At 35.2% G+C, this 21,503-nt stretch overlaps 1 protein-coding gene across 1 annotated transcript in view; it reads right to left on the bottom strand.

Annotated features, from left to right (window-relative positions):
* LRRC9 (leucine rich repeat containing 9) overlaps positions 1 to 21,503 on the bottom strand; it is a 103,280-nt gene that overhangs the window by 7,243 nt on the left and 74,534 nt on the right. The window contains exons 23-29 of the mRNA XM_065940612.1: positions 19,869 to 19,999; positions 16,705 to 16,813; positions 15,192 to 15,331; positions 11,969 to 12,105; positions 7,055 to 7,272; positions 5,141 to 5,209; positions 351 to 491 (exon numbers count right to left, since the gene is read on the bottom strand). Coding sequence (XP_065796684.1) covers positions 351 to 491; positions 5,141 to 5,209; positions 7,055 to 7,272; positions 11,969 to 12,105; positions 15,192 to 15,331; positions 16,705 to 16,813; positions 19,869 to 19,999 — 945 coding nt within the window. The remainder of the gene's footprint in view (positions 1 to 350; positions 492 to 5,140; positions 5,210 to 7,054; positions 7,273 to 11,968; positions 12,106 to 15,191; positions 15,332 to 16,704; positions 16,814 to 19,868; positions 20,000 to 21,503) is intronic.

Below are 21,503 nucleotides of genomic sequence, written 5' to 3'. Positions count from 1 at the left end.
TAGAAAGGGAAAGAGTTTTATTGTTAGCCACAGTTTATAAGAGTGATATGTTATAGTTTCTTAACTTGTAGTAGCACCTGACATATGGAGCAAGAGTCACACAGTTTTAAATAACTTGCTCTACATTAAAGTATGTTTTTAGAATAAGGAGCTTTCCTAGTTTCTATGTGTGTGTATGTGCTCTGTTCACCACATCAAGCTGCTTTTGACAATAACCATTAAATACATACTAAAATAGTCTACAGAAGCATCATACACTAGATTTAAACATTTAAGTAAAAATGCATGACATAATGTTCATCTACTACTAATTTATATATTTGAAAAGGAAAAGTGTAAATAATTATTACCAAATTTTTCTTTGCTTGTAGTTCAGAGAAGTGAAATTCAGCTTTTGCCCTATCATCTGAATTCACAGGAATTCCATCTAACATCTGTAAGTTAGGCAGTCGAAATATAAGCACGTGGCGATGTAGCATTTTTCTACAAATCTGAATAAAGTTAAAAATAACAATTCATTCCTTTAAAAAGCTCTTTATTTCAAAGATTAACCTTTATAGAGAAGGATATTTAGCATAGATAGCAAAGATGACAGATAACAGCTAATATATAGTATTAAATGATACAAATACAAACTCCCTTTTTGAAAGATTTCTCAGTTTTCTGTTATGCTAAATGAAGATAAGAGCTTTTTTTTTTTTTAACCAAGGCTACCATGTGGAGGTTTAGTTTCTTTGAAGAGTATATGATATTGTTCATTAACTACAGTCAATCCCAACTCATGAATAGGATTATATTGTAAAAGTTTACTTATAAGTAATTAGTTTGAAACTTACAATTTCCCATAAGTACTACGCAATTTAATTCAATGCACATCTGTTGAACTGTATGAATCATCACTTCATAGTGTTAACCTACTCTAAAATTACTTGCATATATGCATGAGAAAGTGTGTAGAAAGAGTTAACATAGTAGGTTTGAGGCTGTTAACTTTAGAAGGATCTGTTTGCAAGGGTAAGTTTTAACAAGTGTTTGATACTTGGATTTTGGAAGATTTCCCACCATTCCTTAAGTGATAAAGGTAATTCATTATGCCTAGACTACTTTTACAAACAGTAGGATTCTTGTTCAACCTGCTTTCCTTCTGGGGTCCTGGAAATTTTGTATGTGATAGGCAGAGGGTACCTATGTGACAAGCCTCCAAAAAAAAATCCTTGAAATCCATTAAATCTAATGGGATTTCCTGGTCAGAGAATAACATGTCTGTTATTGCATGAAGAGTGTACACTGTGTGACGCCCTCATGTGAAGAAAAAAGCATAAGGAAGCTTGCACATGGATTCCTTCACTCTGTGTATTTTTTTTTTCTTCATCACCTGGCTTCGTATCCTCATTATGTCACAGTAATAAACCTTTAGCCATGAGTACAACTATATGCTAAGTCCCATGACTTTCAGCAAATCTTCTAGCACTGTTTGTGATTGAAAGAAAGGAAGGAAGGAAGAAAGAAACATTATCAAAAGGGAATAAATAATCTGTTTTTTTAAAAGGTAGTAGATACATATATATCAATGAAGAGTGATCTCTAAGTCATAAATTGAGTTTAAAAAATAACCACATTCTAGGCCACAAAGCAAGTTTCATAAAACCAAAGAATGTATAAACTGTCTCTTCTGATTAAAATATAGCAACACTAGAAATAAATGACAAAGAGATAACTAAAAATACATAATAGGTTTGAAATTAACACACTTCAATAATTCACAGTTAAAGAAGAAATCTTTTATAAAGTAGATTCTAAGAAATAACAGGGAAAACACTACATATCAAAACTTTCAGGCTGTTGCTAAAGTAGTATTTTATATCCTAAAATTTATTAATTTAGAAGAAATATTAAAAGTTAATGAGTAGGCATTCTACTACTTCAGATTTTCTTACAAAAGTAATTCCAAGAAACTAAAGATAGAGTGTAGAAATTAATGAACTAAAAAAAGAAAAATTATACTTGATAAAGCCAAAATATGGTTATTTGAAGAGATTAGTATGATAGTAAGACTCATCAAATATAAGAGAGAAAAAGCAAAAAAAAATTTAGCTATAAAATAGGTGACAAAACACAAGATATAATCAAGATTTTTAAAATTTATGAAAGTATTATGATGGAAGTACATTTAAAAGTTAGATAAAAGGACAATTTTATTGAAAAATGTAAGTTCTCAATATTGAACTTAGTATCTGTTCTTAATGGAGAAGGAAATGGCAACCCACTCCAGTATCCTTGCCTAGAGAATCCTGTGGACGGAGGAGCCTGGTGGGCTGCTGTTCATAGGGCTGCACAGAGTTGGACATGACTGCAGTGACTCAGCATGCATGCATACACTGGAGAAGGAAATGGCAACCCACTCCAGTATTCTTGGCTGGAGAATCCCAGGGATAGAGGAGCCTGGTGGGCTGCCGTCTATGGGATTGCACAGAGTCGCACACAACTAAAAGTGACTTAGCAGCAGCAGCAGCATATGTTCTTAAGTATATTGTAGTATATATTCTTATCAGTTTAATAGAAAATGACTAGATATATATCCATTCAGTTCAGTCTCTCAGTCATGTCAGCGAATTTGAATAAGTTGTTCAAAGTCTAACTTCAAAAAATACTAAGTTCAGATGGTTTTAGAGATAAGATCTATTATCCTTCAAGGAACATACAAGTCTTCTTTTATATAAATTAATTCATAGACTAGAAAAAGAGAGGAAGTGGAAGTGAAATTCTCTCACTCATGTCTGACTCTTTGTGACCCCATGGACTATACAATCCATGGAATTCTCCAGGCCAAAATACTGAAGTGTGTAGCCAGTTCCCTTCTCCAACAGATCTTCCCAACCCAGGGATCAAACCAAGGTCACCTGCATTGCAGGCAGATTCTTTACCAGCCAAGCCACCAGGGAAGCCTAAGAATACTGGAGTGGGTAGCCTATCCCTTCTCCAGGGGATCTTCCCAACCCAGGAACCAACCCAGGGTTCTCCTGCATTGCAGGCAGATTCTGTACCAACTGAGCTACCAGGGAAGTTCAACATATCTCTATGGAAATAAGTAAAATTATTATGATTTTGTTCTCTTATGCTATTCTTTTCAAGTTAATCAATGCTGTTTTGCCTCATAAAATTAATTGGAGAGTTCTCTCTAGCTCAGCTGGAAAAGAGTCTGCCTGCAATGGCAGGAGACCCCGGTTTGATTCCTGGGTGGGGAAGAGTCCCCTGGAGAAGGGATAGGCTACCCACTCCAGTATTCTTGGGATTCCCTGGTGGCTCAGCTGGTAAAGAATCCACCTGCAATGTGGGAGACCTGGGTTCGATCCCTGGGTTGGGAAGATACCCTGGAGAAGGGAAAGGCTACCCATTCCAGTATTCTGGCCTGGAGAATTCCATGGACTGTATAGTCCATGGGGTCACAAATATGTTGCATGAAATTTTAACAAATTGAATCCAGTAAAGCATAAAAGATGACCAAGTAATATTCATCCCAGGAATTTAAGGATGGTTTAGCACTATATTCTATTAATTTAATTTGCATATTAACTGATTAAAGACAAATACAATATTACCAATTAGTTAAAATCCAGCGTCCATTCCTAATAAGAACAAGTAGTAAACTCGAATTAGAAAGGGACTGCCTTAAAATGCTGAAGGTTATCTACCCATGACCTACAGCAAACATCATATTTAATAGTGACAATTTAGAAGCATTCTTTGAAGTCAGTAACTATGAGTGTGTTTCTTCAATACTGTACTAGACGTCCTAGTCAGTACACTGAGAGATATAGAGGAAATAAAACCATATGGATTCGAAAGAAAGATTAGAGTCATTGTTTGCAAATATTATGATTGTCTACAGAGAAAATCCAACAAAATTTACAGTCCTTTAGAATTTAAGAGAGAGTTCAGAAGCTACCTGGATAAAGAGTAATATGCAAAAAATCAGAATCTCTATATTCTAGGAGCAAACAACTAGAAAAATATAAAAAATATTGTTTAAAACAGCTATTAAAAGAACAGAAATGAAAAAAAAATAAAACAACAGGATGATTAAATCAAATATGATTAAAACTTTTAGGAGAAAAGCATAGACCTTTATTGAAGAACATAAAATAAACACAGGGACATTTATGTTTGTGAATGAGAAGGATCAAAGCTAAAAGTATTGGGGAGACTGCTTACTGTGTTTCTTTCTTGGTGGAAGTAACTCTATGATGTGGCACTACTGGCTCTCTCAGTCCCTTCAGCCCTCTACTTGGGGAAGTAGAGTGACTTAATTGATAAATCTGGGAAGATTAAACTGGTCATGTTTAATTCCTGTCTTTTCTCTTCAGAAAGAGCTTATTGCTGGGAGAATGCCTTTCGCTCCTGCAGGAGAAGCTCTCCTTCCATGTGGAAAGGCCCCAGTCAAGCATTCCTGCTACTGAGTCATCAGGATTAATTCTGGCAACTGTTGGTAGGGCCATTTGGCTTTGTCAAAATTCTAAACTAAGCAAAACAGTCTCTCTGTCTGCCACTGTCATATTTCTCAATGTGTTCAAATGTTAGGTGAGTAAGGGTAGTTGCTTATTTTATCCCTTCAAAGACTCCAACAGTAAAAGTGGCAAATTCTCCCCAAAATTAATTAATAAATACAATGCAATTCCAATTTCCAATTAAATTATCAACAAGATTCTCATGTAACTTTGAGAAGCTGTTTCCTGAAACTCACAGGAAGTGTAAAGGGCCAAGGATAGCTAAGACAGTGAAGAAAAAAAGAGAGAAGGAGGAAGAGAGGGAAAATTAGAGGTTCCTTCTCTACTGGATATCAAGACTTAATAGAAAACTTTAGTAATTAACATAGACTGATATTGTTATAGGGACTGACAAATAGACCAATGAATACAAAGTAGAATCAAGAAGTGGACCCTGTTGTACATGACAATGGCAGTTTATATTGTAATCAGTTGGAAGAAGACACTAGTCAATACATTGTACTTGGATAACTTGTCTATGCATGTGGAAACAGATAAAATTAAATATTTTCTCAAATTATATAAAAATAAATTACATACAACTATAGATTACATTTAAAGTAAATTAACTGATAAGTTAGAAAAATAACACTCACTGGATTGCCATAAACTGTAAGTTCTCTGAGGGAAGAGATACCATCAAGTTTTTCCAGTTCTGCCATATCCTATTAAAAATTAAGCAGTAAATTATTATTTGGTTACCCAACATCTTACATATGCTGATTTGAAGTTATTACATATAGGTGTTGGATTGTAATGAGTTGAATCTTCTGAAATGAGCTTGAGTGACAATATTCTGCATTGTTGATTAAAGATAGATCTGTTTACTATTGATTCCAAATACATGATTGGGTAAAGATGATGTGCCAACATGGAAAACAAGCCACACAGCAGCCCTTGTTAGGAAAGACCATATTTTTTTCAGAAGAGTTATGATCCATTCTAAAACTCAGATTATATTTGGTTAATTCCTAAGAGGACTGACCTAGACGTGTGGAAAAGGAGGCAAATCTAGTCTAAACAATTTCAAAGGTATATATCAAGCACAACCTTAACCAGGAAGGAGCATGTCATGTTGAACAGACTGAATACTGACATATTTGCTGGGAATATATATGGTTGAAAAACTGTTTCTCTAGTTAAATGAGTTGCTTTTGCTACTGAATGAGATTATTTATTATTATTTAACATTGGCGAAAGTTTGCAAATACATTTTAGTTTTTGCAAAATTATTTCTAAAACACTATTGCTGACAAAATTTAGGCAACACGATCAGCTCAAGTTGCTAGTTCACAGTAATGAAATGGCTATTGATATGCTCTATTCTTATTTGGAATGACAAGTGGGTTTAGCCAATTCATCAAGTAACTATAAAAAAATTTTAGACCTATTTTAGATCACTTGGAAGTAGAATTAGAGAAGCCACAGGAAGGCCCCAAACCATGTGTATCCTTGAAATTATTAGTAAAGCTTGATACTGGGTAAAGTCTCAGATTCATGTAAGTCTGATTTGATAAATCCTTTGTGTTAGCTCAATTTCTATCAGTGGAAAGAGTTCCTATAGGAACGCGATTTTCCTAATTTAGATTTCTTCTAGAGAAAGCTTTGAAAGAACCGTTGCCAGCTTTGGCATTCATCTTCTCAGATGAATGTTGTTTGAACCTTGATGTATTAATTGTATGTTATTTTCTCTGTATATATATATTTCCTAGTTGTTAGGTAGAAAAGGGTATTTATTGCTCAGGCTTTTATATCACTCCAGAAAATCTTCCTGAACTTCAGCAAGTAGAGCCACGAACAAATATTAATCAGGTATCTACTATGTACCAGGCACAATGCTATATACTAATACAAATTTGGGCAAGAAAGACTTGGTCCCTGCCCTTGCGAGGCAGTACACAGTTCAGTTTGTCTTCAAGGTTGTCTTAGAGGTATGGGCAGAAGTAACAAAATTGGTACAAGGAGGGCTAACCAATCATCAGCAAAATACTAAGAAATGTTAGGATTGTGTATGATTATGTGTATACCTCTTATCTGCATACTGTCTCAGAAGACAGCTTGGGCAGGGCTGGTTAGGGCAGTGGCCTAATGGAAATAGGATGAATTATGATCAGGTGAAAGAAAGGCAGGCAGCCTTGAGTGGGGAAAGATGGAATATTAAAGCCAAGTCAAAGTTCATTATCAGGAGTTGATTCAAATGTCAGGTAGACCAAGTACAAATGTTAAGTTTAAAGGCCCAAAGGGAGTCTGGGGTTGAGATACACAAACAGCTTGGACCAAGAGCAGTCAGGAACTAAGAAGATCTCTTAGAGGATATCCAGGTGGATGCATGTGGGTTGGTCAGGTTTATAAGTCTAGAAGTAGGGTGAGCATTTCTGCATCCCAGAGTATTTACATGTCATATAAATGATAAGTAGCTCACTAGCAAAATATTCATTGGTATGTTTGACAGCTTTCTGTTTAGAGGGGTTAAGTCTTGCAAATCTTATAACAAAACAAAATAATGTTACCTGGATTTTATTATATCCTAGGAAGAGTTTCTCTAGTTTTACCAAAGGTTGTAATTTGCTCAGCTCTCGTAGTCTGTTTTCCTCCAGGTGAAGTGCCAACAGAGAGCTTGGTTTGGCAAAGGCACTATCATTAAACGCTCTGATGCGGTTATGGTCCACTACCAATTCTTGAAGGACTTCTAAGTTGTCAAGTCCTTCAATTTGACTAATTTCATTTCCTGAAAAAAGGTAACTCATGATATGTCAAGTGAGTCCAAACTGAATAAATTAACTATCTTTGTTTAACTATTTTTATCAAATGATTTTTTAAACGTGAAGTATTAAAAGAACATGTTTCCAAGGAGAAAAACATTAATTTATAGGAAGGTAGCATCATCATCAAATAATACTAGGTAAAACTTCTTTATGTGTGAAAGATCAAGATATGATGTAGAAAATGTACTGAATTGAACCAATCTGTCTCTTCAACAGTTAAGTGCTAAAATAGTTGATACTGATAAAAGTAGATGTATAAAAGTGTTGCAAAAGATATGCTTCCTAGCTCATACAACTCAATAACAAGAAAAACAAGCAACACAAAATGGGTTGAAAACCAAAAATGGGCAGAAAACCTAAATAGACATTTCTCCAAAGAAGAAATACAAATGGCCAAGAGGCACATGAAAAGATGCTCAATATTATTCATTATTAGAGAAAATGCAATTCATACTACAATGAAGTGCCACCTCACACTCATCAGAATGGCCATCATGAAAAAATCCACAAATAGCAAATTCTGGAGAGGGTGTGGATAAAAGGAAACCCTCTATACTATTGGTGGGAATATAAATTGGTGCAGTCACTGTGGAGAACAGTATGGAGCTGCCTCAAAAAACTAAAAATAGAGTTGCCATATTATTCAGAAATCCCACTCCTAGGAGTTTATCTGGAGAAAACAATAAGCCAAAAAGATCCTTCCACTCCAATGTTCACTGCAGCACTATTTACAAGAGCCATTTCCATTTACAAGACATGGAAACAATGTAAATGTCCATCAACAGATGAATGGATAAAGATGTGGTACATATATACAATGGAATATTACCCAGCCACAAAAAAGAATGAAATAATTCCATTTTTAACTACATGAATGGACCTAGAGATTATCAGGTTAAGTGAAATAAGTCAAAAAGAGAAAGACATATACCAAATGATATCACTTATATGTGGAATCTAAAGTGAAAGTGAAAGTCACTCAGTTGTGTCCGACTCTTTGCGAGCCCATGGACTATACAGTCCATGGAATTCTCTAGGCCAGAATACTGGAGTGGGTAGCCTATCATTTCTCCAGGGGATCTTCCCAACCCAGGAATCGAACCAGGGTCTCCTGCATTGCAGGCGGATTCTTTACTAACTGAGCTATGAGGGAAACTGGAATCTAAAATATGACACAAATGAATCTATTCACAGAACAGAAATAACTTAGAGACATATAGAGAACAGACTTGTTCCCCCTTGTTGCCAAGGGGGTAGGGGGTGGAGGAAGGATGGATTGGGTGTTTGGGACTAGCATATGCAAACTATTATATATAGAATGGATAAACATTCTATTATATATAGACATCTATTATATATAGAATGGATAAACTACTACTGTATAATACAGGAAACTATATTTAATATCCTATGCTAAACCATATTGGAAAATAATATGAAAATATATATGTGTGTATATATATATATATATATATATATATATATATATACGTATATAACTGAATCACTTTGCTATACACCAGAAACTAACACAACATTGCAAATCAACTATACTTAAATAAAATGAAAACCAAAAAAACAAACAAAAAAAGACCAAAATGTACTAGGAAGTAGTTAAAAAGAAAAAAAAAAAGATATGCTTCCTGAGTATACTGGATTATTCTAATAAGCATTTAAATAGATATATTAATTATTTATTAAAATAAACTAATTTGGTGCATTGCTAATTATGCTGTATTAATAAACCAATTTGCTGTATGCTAGTTATACCTTAATCATGCTGTCAATTCCTTCTCAACATATTTTTGAACTGCAATTACATTAAAAAATTAAGAATTTATTACATTTTTTAGAACCTCAATTCTTTCATTATAATCTATGATTTCTCTCTACTGTAGCAATCAATAGTTGTAAGTATAAATAACTTATATAAGAAGAGGAACCTTGAGTTGACCAAATGCTTTTATTTCTATTAGATTCTCAAATTAGGACAGGGAAAATATTATCATTTTTTAATCATCAGAAAACTGAGGGTCAGAGAAATTGTCTTGCTGGATGACATAAAGGTAGCAACACTAGGCATAACTTAGACCTTTTACAGGGCTGCTGCTACTATGCCATTTTGTCTTTTGCCCACTATTTATCTTCCTTGTTTATTATTGGACTGAATTGTGTCTCCTCATATTTATATGTTGAAGTCCTAATCCCTAGTCCCTCAGAATGTGACTGTATTTCGGTCTTTAAAGAGGTAACTAATGTTAAATAAATGAGGTCACTAGGTGAGCACTAATCCAGTATCACTGGTGTCTTTATATGAAGAGGAGATTAGGACATAGACACAGAGGGGAAGACCATGCGAAGATACAGAGTACAATTACAAGACAAGAAGAGAGGCCACAGAAGTGACCAACCCTGCTGACATCTTAATCTTGGACATCTTAATCAAGAACTGTGAGGAAATAAACTTATGTTGTTGAAATAATCCAGTCTGTGGTTCTTTGCCCTATGGCAGTCCTAGAAAACTAATACATTATTGAATATGTCATCCCACTTTCTTGGAGTTCTTCTCTTTGTTATTTAACATATTTCATAGAATTTAAGATGCCAACAATTGATAAGATATGTCAATATTTTGTGTATACTAAGAAAGGGAAAAAAAAGCTCAGCTAGATAAACTATGCCATCAATTAAGATACCACCTGATTTCAAGATGTTAAAATATTAAAGGCGGTGTTTCAGAATGGATGAAATATGGGAAATTTATCTTATTTTATTTTATTCTTCAGAGAAATTGATAACATCATAACCTTCAATAAAATTTCTCACAAATTGAAACATTACCAGTGCCTTACTTATAAATGAAAAAAGTCTACTAAGTCAGATTAAGAAAAATGACTCAGTTGTATATCACTTTCAAAAAATTATGTATTTGGACTGTCACTTTAATATTTTAAATCCAGTGGTATAAAAATCACATGAGATAGCTTTAAGTGTTGAATAATATCTACAGTAGCATTCACTTTAGAATGAATTATTCATTTTAGAATGCTCATTAAACATATTTAAGAAAGAGAATTCTAAAACAACAATGCTAAATGTGGTTTCAGGGATCTTACATTTCTATGACTAGTGGAATTTGCCACTCTTTGAAAATTCCCATGTATATAACTAGATAGTTACATTTTAGATAAATTTAGCTCTTAATCCTTAAGAATCTAACTTGCTTCCCTACAGCCACACCCTGCCCTTTCCCTAAAGACTTTTCCACCATCTTAGCAAATTTAATGCAGCAGGTGAAATGTAGGTTCATTAACTCTCTGGTATATTCTGATATAACCTGATACATCTGATATAACCTTATCTTATTACTGCCCACATTTCTGTACTTCTCTACAGCTTTTGCCCTCTTCTCCCTTTAGACTGACCTTAGAATTTTTTATCTCCTCCTGTTCTGTATCTTTAACCTAACTGACCTCTTTACAAACCTTCAAATATGCTCATAACTTCAATAGCTACCATTTCTTACTGGTTTTTCAAGGACAAGTTCCTTGAACATGTAGCCTCTAACCTCTGTCTATTGTTTTTACTGCCTATCCAATAATTTCCCACACTTCCAAATCTGATACTCTGAAGGTTACCAGTGGTCTCCTTTTTGTTGAATCCAATTGTCTACATCCAATATTCTTTTCACAGGCCACATTCTTTTCATCATTTGACTTTGGTCAATCACCCTTTTTCTCCTGACATCGACAGTTTGTATTTCTTGGTTTTCTTTCAAAATTTCTTAATGACTCCTCTGCTGGTTCTTTTTTTCCCAGCCTTCTTAATGCTGGGAATGGGGTGTGGAAGGGAATTATTGAGAGGTAGTGGGGGGAGTTGTGTCTCTACATGTCTTTTTGGTGTTTCATTCTTTCCCTTCTATCATTATTTCCTAAATAAGCACATATACTATGACTTGACCTATCACCTCCACTGCAATAATTCTAAACTATACATCTCCAGTTCTGATCTGTGGTCCAGTACCACTACTTGAAAAAGTTTCCATTTTTATGTCTCAGAGTGGTCACAACACTATCCTCTCCCTAGCTTTAGAAATTTGCTTGCCAATGTCTTTTTTTTTTCCCATTTATTTTTATTAGTTGGAGGCTAATTACTTTACAATATTGTAGTGGTTTTTGCCATACATTGACATGAATCAGCCATGGATTTACATGTGTTCCCCATCCCGATCCCCCCTTCTGCCTCCAATGTCTTAATGAAAGCATGAAAACATCCTGAACTATTTTTCTCTCCTTGTATATTTTAATCACTAAGTCCTAACATTTACTTCTTTTAAATGACCTTTTGGATTCCCCCTTTACTCACCCTTCCCACTGACACCAAGACACCATTCTAGTCCCAGCCCTTAGTATGTCATTCATACTGGATAAAAAAAATGCATGTGCTTTGGTGAGCTAGAATGCAGTCTTTTATAGCCCGAGAATATTGCATTTACATTATTTATGTAAATAACTCAAGATAAACCCATTTATAATCACTCAAATATCTTTGTCAATGAATCTGTTCTAATAGTGATGCTTAATCTTCTTTCAAAATAGGATGATAATCAAGTCAGTTTTTAATAATAAAGACTTACACATTAACAGTGTTGCTACTCACCCTGAAGAAAGAGGAATTTTAAATTTCTTAGTCTGTTAAGTTGTAGCTGAATCAAATTACAAATTCCATTGTAACCCAAATGAAGAACTTCTAAACTGTTCATTATTGGAGGCAAATTTTCACTGCTCGTTGTATCTCTGAAACACAAATGTCAATTTGGCTCATAAACTTAATTTCAAACTAGCTGTTTGTATAAACATAAAAAAGCAGTTTATTATACTGCTGCTAAGTCACGTCAGTCATGTCCGACTCTGTGTGACCCCGTAGACGGCAGCCCACCAGGCTCCCGTCCCTGGGATTCTCCAGGCAAGAACACTGGAGTGGGTTGCCATTTCCTTCTCCAGTGCATGAAAGTGAAAAGTGAAAGTGAAGTCGCTCAGTCATGTCCGACTCTTTGCGACCCCATGGACTGTAGCCTACCAGGCTCCTCCATCCGTGGGATTTTCCAGGCAAGAGTACTGGAGTGGGTTGCCATTGCCTTCTCCGAGTTTATTATGTACTTACTATAAATTGAAGAAAAAGAATGAATTTACTAAGAGCAAATTAAGCTATAATATTCTGCCTTTATAATTCATATAATAATCACTTTTTCTTCTTTAAAATGTTTTATATGATAAAGAACAAAGAAATACAGAAAGAGTTACTCAGAATAAAAGGCAACAGCTAGCACAATCAGGCAAGAAAAAGAAAAAAATAGTGACAAACTTTATTTTCTTTGGCTCCAAAATCACTACAGATGGTGACTGCAGCCATGAAATTAAAAGACACTTGCTCCTTGGAAGAAAAGCTATGACAAAACTTGACAGTGTATTAAAAAGTACAGACATTACTCTGTCAACAAAGGTCCATCTAGTCAAAGCTATGGTTTCTCCAGTAGTCATGTATGGATGTGAGAGTTGGACCATAAAGAAGGACGAGTGCTGAAGAATTGATGTTTTTTGAACTGTAGTGTTGGAGAAGACTCTTAAGAGTCCCTTGGACAGCAAGGAGGTCAAACCAGTCAATCCTAAAGGAAATCAGTCCTGAATATTCATTGGAAGGACTGATGCTGAAGCTGAACCTCCAATACTTTGGCCACCTGATGTGAAGAGCTGACTCATTAGAAAAGACCCTGATGCTGCGAAAGATTGAAGGCAGGAGGAGAAGGGGATGACAGAGGATGAGATGGTTGGATGGCATCACTGACTCAATGAACATGAGTTTGAGCAAGCTCTGGTAGATGGTGAAGGACAGGGAAGCCTGGTGTGCTGCAGGCCATGGGGTTGCAAAGAGTCTGACACATCTGAGCAACTGAACAGCAACAAATGTAGATTGGAAAGGAATTGGTAAAACTGTCTTTATTCTCAGATGACATGATCTTGTAATTAGAAAATCTGAAGGAATCCACCAAACAAAACAAAACAAAACAAAACTATCATTGTATCAATAAATTAATTCATGAAGATAAAGGGTAAAAATTAATATACAAAAATCAACTGAATATCTATACATCTGTAATAACTGAGAATGAAATTAAGACTTTGTTCACAAATTATAAAAAATGATAAAATACTTCAGAAAAATTAACAAAAGGAGTGCAAAATGTATACACAGAAGACTACAAAACATTGCTGAGATAACGATCTAAATGAATAGAAAAAAGTCTCATGTTCACACAGTAGAAGACTGTTACTACTAAGACAGTAGTACTCCCAAAATTGATTAGTAGAATCAATTCAATCTCTATCAAAGTCTAGCAAGTTTTCTCCCTTTTCTTTTTCTCCAGAAAATAACCATCTCATCATAGCATTTATGAGGAAAAGCAAACAACCCAGAATATCTAAAATAATCTTTGAAAAGAGCAAGGTTGGAGGGCTTACATTTCCTGATTTCAAAACTTATAAAGCTGCAGTAATCAAACCAGTCTGGAACTCGCAAAAGGACAGACTCACAGATCAATGGAATAGAATTAAGAGTCCAGAAGTAAACTTCTACAGTTATAGTCAATTGATTTTCAACAAAGTTACTAAGGCTATTCGGTTTAGCCCTCACATTTTACCTCACAATATATACAAAAATAAACTCAAAATGAATTATAGTCCTAAATGTAAGAGAAAAAAAATTTTTTGAAGAAATCATGAGAAAATCTTTGTAACCTTAGGTTAGGCAGAGTTCTTAGGTACAACAACATCATAATCTGTAAAAGAAAAAGTTGATAAATTGGACTTTATCAAAATTAAAATTCTTTTAAAAGATATCATTTAAGAAAACATAAAGACAAGCCATACATTTAGAGAAAAATACTTTTAAATCATTTATTTGATAAAGGTGTTGTATCCAGAATATTTGATGAATTTAATAATAAAAAACAAACAGCATAACTGAAAAATAAGCAAAATATTTAAGCAGGCAGTCACCAAATAAGATAAAATAATGACTAATAAGCATATGAAAAGCTGCTCAACATTAGTCATAAGGGAAATGCAAATTAAAACCACAGTAAGAGACTTCTTTAACTCCATTAGGATGGCTGTAATAAAAAATGTAGACAAATTTTGGTGAAGATGTGGGGAAATTAGAACCCTCAAAACTTTTTTTGGTAATAGAATTTGGTACAACTGCTTTGGAAAAGAGTGTGACAGTTTCTTAAGAAGTTGACTCATGAATTTCACACTTAGATATCTACATTTTTTATTACAGCCATTCTAATGGAGTTAAAGAAGTATCATATTGTGGTTTTAATTTGAATTTCCCTCATGACTAATGCTGAATTGTACATAAAGGGTAAGTGTTATGGTATGTGAATTGTATCGCAAAAAAAAAAAAAAAAAACCAACCCACAGTCCTTAAACATATAAGATTTTTTCTTTTACTTTTTTCATTTTTTTTTACAATATGGGTATGAAATGGAAAAAGCAGGGAAAAAAACAATAACAAAGGAGTATTTTGGTATCTTTTTATTTACAATGTTTATTTTTGCTAGGCAGCTATTAAGTATTAAATAAGTTGTTGCTGCTGCTGCTGCTAAGTCGCGTCAGTCGTGTCCGACTCTGTGTGACCCCATAGATGGCAGCCCACCAGGCTCCGCCATCTCTGGGATTCTCCAGGCAAGAGTACTGGAGTGGGTTGCCATTGCCTTCTCCAAAAAATAAGCTAAATGTATGTTACTACTGGCATTGATATGACTAACTGCTTTTAAAATTCCCAACCAAAATTATTTATAGTTGTAAAAAAAGAACAATACCTGTTTATTTTTGAAGTTCCTTGCTGCCCATAGCCACTTGAAGGCACTTTCTGGTAGAGCAGTTGTCTACTGGTCAAGTGAGTCTGAGGCTTTAGTCGGGGTATGATTGATTCAATGTGGTTATAGTTTAGGCATAACACCTACAGAAAGAATCCATGATTATTCAGCTATTAAAATATGAATGATGCTGTATATATATCTTTGGTTTGAGGTTATCAGCATCCTAAAAACTATTAAGATGCTATGGATAAAACTTGGACTATACAACATAATTTAATATATTAGTTTTTAAAATGACAAATTTTTATATCCCAAATTGTCTGGGTTTGACTTTGAAAGTGTTTTTTATTATTTGACATACTGAGAAATGACACCATTTCAGACAAAGTAATGGAGACCCTAGAAGCTGCTCAATTTTCTCAATCTGTATTCCTGACTTCTTTATTTAGATGAAATAACTCTTTAGTTGGAGAGATTGTTATTTCCCTAGGTTTAAAAGGCCTAAGTAGATGTCTCAAAGCTATAGGACAGGAGGCAATGAGGCTGCTTTGAGAACCACAGTGCCCTCCAACTTCACTAACAACAGAGGCAGCTTTCCATCCCATCTCCTTTTAGAGAGGAAGATTCACTGCTTGTAAGACAATCACATAAAATTGAGGTCATTTGACCCAGCAATCCCACTGCTGGGCATACACACTGAGGAAACCAGATCTGAAAGAGACACCTGCACCCCAATGTTCATCACAGCACTGTTTATAATAGCCAGGACATGGAAGAAACCTAGGTGCCCATCAGCAGATGAATGGATAAGAAAGCTATGGTACATATACACAATGGAATATTACTCAGCTATTAAAAAGAATACATTTGAATCAGTTCTAATGAGATGGATGAAACTGGAGCCCATTATACAGATTGAAGTAAGCCAGAAAGATAAACACCAATACAGTATACTAAAGCATATATATGGAATTTTAAAAGATGGTAACGATAACCCTATATGCAAAACAGAAAAAGAGACACAGATGTACAGAACAGACTTTTGGACTCTGTGGGAGAAGGTGAGGGTGGGATGTTCTGAGAGAATAGGATTGAAACAAGTATACGATCAAGTGTGAAACAGATCGCCAGCCCAGGTTGGATGCATGAGACAAGTGCTCGGGCCTGGTGCACTGGGAAGATCCAGAGGGATGGGATGGGGAGGGAGGTGGGAGGGGGGATCGGGATGGGGAACACATGTAAATCCATGGCTGATTCATGTCAATGTATGGCAAAAACCACTACAATATTGTAAAGTAGTTAGCCTCCAACTAATAAAAATAAATGAAAAAAAATTAAGGTCATTTGAAATCACTTTGGGAAGTAATACTTTTTTTCTTGGTGAAAAAATGCTTTAGGAAAAATAATTTCTTTTCTTTAATGACATGAATATACATTTTAGTCCAAAGTAAAGAAGATTACAAGCTGCACTGGAAATCTTAAAAGAAAAAAAGAAAATTTGTGAGTGACTCACCTTCACATTAGGCAGATAGATTAATCCACTAAATGAGGTAAGATTATTGTTCTGTAGATTCACATTACACACATTTCTAAATTGGTCAACTGGAATCAAATCCACAGTTCTGAATTGAGACAGAGTAAATACAGTTATAACTTTAATAGGCATATTATATTGGTGAAATCTCTCACATGTAACACCAAAGCCATTTGAAAAATTTATCTGACAAATTCTATGAAAAAGAATTGCCATAATATAAAATGTATGGATCAAATGATCAGATAAATACATATTTTTGTTGGGTATATGTGTAAGAAAAATGACATAGAATTTCATTGACTTAAGAAATATGTCTATTACCACATAAACAGCACTATCACAAAAGAAACATCCAATTTCTTTATAAATTCACATACGTGCTCATGAAATCTAAGTGAAGTTGATACAGTAATCCAAAAGATTTTCAGTTGTAAACTGTAGAGGATATATATGAAACAGGTTATTTCTGAAATGCCAGGAAGGGGTTTGGGATGGGAAAGAAAAGGAGAAAGTAGGTAAGGTCTTTGAAAACAGTTTTCTGTGTAATCTCCTGAAAACTTTTATGGCATTCCACCTTATAAGGATGTTTTGATAATTAGTCAGAATGCTTGATTCCTAGTTGATAGTTTTAAAACTGTTTTACCTTCATTTGAGCTATGAAGAAGAGCATAAAGCTAAATCACCTTGCTCTGATTCCTTCTTTTTTAAGATATACAAATTTATTTCATTTATTTCTTTTCTAAATTGAGGTGTAGTTGATGTGTAAGTTTATATAAATTTTAGATGTACAACATAGTGATTCACAATTTTTAAAGATTACACTCCATTCACAGTTATTATAAAATATTGGCGATATTCCCTTTGTTGTACAATATATTCTTGTAACTTATTTATTTTATACAGGCTATATGTAGCTCACTTTCCAACCCCTATCTTGCTCCCCCCTTCCCTCTCCCCAGTAACCACAGGTTTATTCTTTGTATCTGAGAGTCTTTTTTTTTGTTATATCCACTAGTTTTATTTTTTAGATCACATACAAGTGATATCATAAAGTATTTGTTGTTCTCTGTCTGACTTATTTTCATTTAGCGTGATACCCTCCACCTACGTTGTTGCAAATGACACAATTCTGTTCTCTTTTGTGGCTAAGTACTATTCCATTGTACATATGTATATATATACTACATCTTACATATCATCTGTTTATGGCCATTTAGGCTGCTTGCATATCTTGGCAATTGTAAATAATGCTGCTATGAGCATAGGGTGCATTTTTTTTTAATTAGTATTTTTAATTTTTTTTTTCCAGATGAATGCCTGGGAATAGAATTGCTGGGTCATATGTTAGTTCTGTAAAAATGTCAGTTCAGATCTTCTGCCCATTTTTAATCAGGTTTTTTTTTTTTAACATTGAGTTGTATGGACTGTTTATATATTTTGGATAGTAACCCCTTGTTGGTCATATAATTTGCAAATAATTTTACGCATTCAGTAGGTTGTCTTTTCATTTTGTTGATGGTTTCCTTTGCTGCACAAAAGTCTAACCACATCTTTAAATCCTCAACTCTTAAGTTATAATTATAACATACTTTATTCATTAGTAAGTTTCTTATTCTTTCAACATGTTTTCATTATTTATTTCCTAAGTGCAGACAATGTGTTTAGAAAGTCTACAAATATGAAAGACACCGTCCATGCACTCAAGAAACGGGATACAGAAAAACTATGATAAAAAAAGGAAAATTGCCACAATACGATTAGGTACAACGGCATTTTAGGGAAAGAAAAACCTATTTGGGGAAGTCAGAAATGACTTCACTGGGGAGAAAGATCTTAAAATGAGACGGAGAATTTGGGGCATCTGTCAGGCAAGAAAGAGTTCCCGGCAGTGAAACAGCTGCAAGCAAAGGCAGAAACATGAAACAGCATTTTGTGACTGAGATTAAGGAATAGAATATTTTAGAATTTCTGGAGTATAGAGTTATGGTGCAGTAAAGGTAATGATTACAAGAGATAAAAATGGATTGGTAATGAAAGGGCCTCCCATGTCATACAAAGAGATTTAAAATTTTATTCTCTCTACAGTGGAAAGCCACTGAACGATGTTGAGAAGGGAGGTGATCTGATAAAACTTGCATTGTAGTAAGCAGTATGGATAATAGATGGACTTGCAGGTAAGGTTATATGAGACAAAAAACATTAGTTTCTAAAATAGGTAATTCTCCAATCTAGGACAATGGCAATGACTATGGAAAGAATGTAGAGGGGAACTATGACACATACTTAAGACACAGACTCTGTAGAATGTAGTGATTAATTAAAAATGGACAAAGGAGAGAGAGAAGTGGACCTTAGATTTCTGGCTTGGGCAACAACAGCAGAATGTTATTTCCTCGATACTATCTAGGGACCAAATATTCAAATGAGGAGCCCAGGTTCGGGCTAAATTAGGGGTTCATCATAAATTAAAACAGCGGCTGAAGATATCTGCCTATGAAGAGTACAGAATAGAAAAAAGAAGAGAAAAGGATTTGTTAACCATTATCATTATCTAACAATGAAAACATTCATGAGAACAGCATCAGAGGAATGCTAGCAGTGAAAGCCAGATAATGCTGGATTAGAGTGATACAATGTGAGGAGCAAACATAGTATGTTCCCATTTTAAAAACTTGGTTATAAAATAAAATAGAAATATAAAGTCTTAGAGCTTGTTGACATCTTTAATCATAATGTGTGATAATAAAAGTTATTAATGCACTTCAAAGATGGTAAAGTTAATATGAGATTGTCAATTAGGGTAGTCAATTTTCTGAATTACTGGCTATATTTGGATAAGATGTATAAATTACAAACCTTACAAAAATAATAATGACTACACATTTAATTACAATATCAAATTGCTGTTGTTTGGTCATGTCTGAAACTTGCGACCTCATTGTCCTTGCGACTGCCAGGCTCCTCTGTGCCAGGACTTCCCAGGCAAGAATACCAGAGTGGGTTGCCAGTTCCTACTCTAGGGGATATCCCTGACTCATGGATTGAACTCACATCTGCTTGGCGAATGGATTCTTTACCACTGAGCTGCCAAGGAAGCCCTCATAATATCATATCTATATCATATACTAAAATGATTGTACCTGATGGATGATGAAGTCCAATTTAGTTCTTGCATTTGGGTGAAGTTTGAGTGTCCTTGTCGTTCAGCAATCATATCAGAAGTCAGTCTGCCACCAAACAAATCTTTTGCACACTCAGTCTCTGCTGGTTCCTGTGTATGAGGATATTTAGAAAGTGATGTCCTCTCTTACAGATGATTCTGCTGTGCTTAGTCACTCAGTTGTGTCCAACTCTTTGTGACCCCCAAGGACTGCAGTCCCTCAGGCTCCTCTGTCCATGGAATTCTCTAGGCAAGAATACTGGAGTGGGTTGCCACGCCCTTCTCCAGGTTTACAGATGACTGAATGTCTTTAATTCTTTGGTTCCAGGTCAAAATGGAGTGGACTGATTTCTCCTTATTTCATACTAAGTATAGCCAAACCCTCTGGATATTACATATAAAATACACATAAGAGACTGAAAGGTTCAGAGAAGAAGGCAGACCAGCTAGGGACCTTGGGACCTGAGGAACAGCACTGTGGTGAGTTCTCTGGTGTGTTACTCTGATAATAATTAGAAACCTTCATCTACTGTTCCTGCTTGCCATATGGTCAGACAGGAGAATGATGAAAACCTGACCTGTTAAAATGATGTCCATATGGGGCACAGCCCTATGGAAATTGGTGAGTATATTAAAGTAGGGCACGTTGATGCCCATCTGAACTCACTTTCAATTTTGGAAGGTGATTGAAATAGACAAGCAGATAGGCCCATATGTTCACTTAAGGTGGCCACCTGCGTCTATAAAATAGGTGGACATTGGGGGTCTACAGCAATGCAGAGATAGGCTGAATCGAGAGATATTCCTCTTGCACCCTCTTAGGTACAAAATGCCAATAAGCACTGTTCCATCTGCCAGCAAAAGAGACAGAGACTGCAGATGGCTGTGTGGCAGATTTCCCTGTGGGAAGGCCCTGAACATAGCTGGCAAGTCAGACTGAGGCTGGTAGCCCTGGGGAGCTACAAATAGGTTCTGACAGGAATAGATACTGACTCTGGACTGGGATTTGCTTATCCAGTGTAAATGCAAATACACATAGTGCTATAAAAGAGCTGGAACTGAAGATATGACACCAATTTGGACAGTTGCTGGTTATTTCTTCAGACCAAGGAACATGCCTTACAGCCATACTGTGCAACAATGGACAGGAAACTATCCTTTTCAGAGTAGTAGTTTGATGGAGAATTGGAGTGGGCAATTAAAACATTGGTTGTCTAAAACAGGGGGAGATAGAATCATGACAGTCTGGGGTCTGCCTTACACGTCTTTCTGATTGTGCTCACACTCATTGAACATGAGTGGAGCTAAAAAGAGTGTCTGCGATGGATAGACGTCTATTTTTCTGGTGGATCTGGGGACAGGGGAAGGATGCTGATATGACTATGCACTTCTTACTAAGGAAGGATGATGCTGGTAAAATCATTATACTTTCTCTTTCTTTCTTCCTCACATCACCTCAACTTTTTTTTCCTACCTGATGCAGTGGTCACAGAAACACACCTGCAATTATAAGTGCTAGAAATAGGGATCATTTTTAAGCAAGAAACTATGCTTTTAAACATCTTGTCAGAATTCCTAAAGGCCTGATGGGGGTAGATTTTACCTTCACTCCATC

The sequence above is a fragment of the Muntiacus reevesi genome, chromosome 7, assembly GCF_963930625.1.
Source record: "Muntiacus reevesi chromosome 7, mMunRee1.1, whole genome shotgun sequence".
Lineage (NCBI taxonomy): Eukaryota > Metazoa > Chordata > Mammalia > Artiodactyla > Cervidae > Muntiacus > Muntiacus reevesi.
The sequence above is the reverse complement of the archived record's forward strand: the minus strand, read 5'-3'. Positions and strand labels throughout refer to the sequence as shown.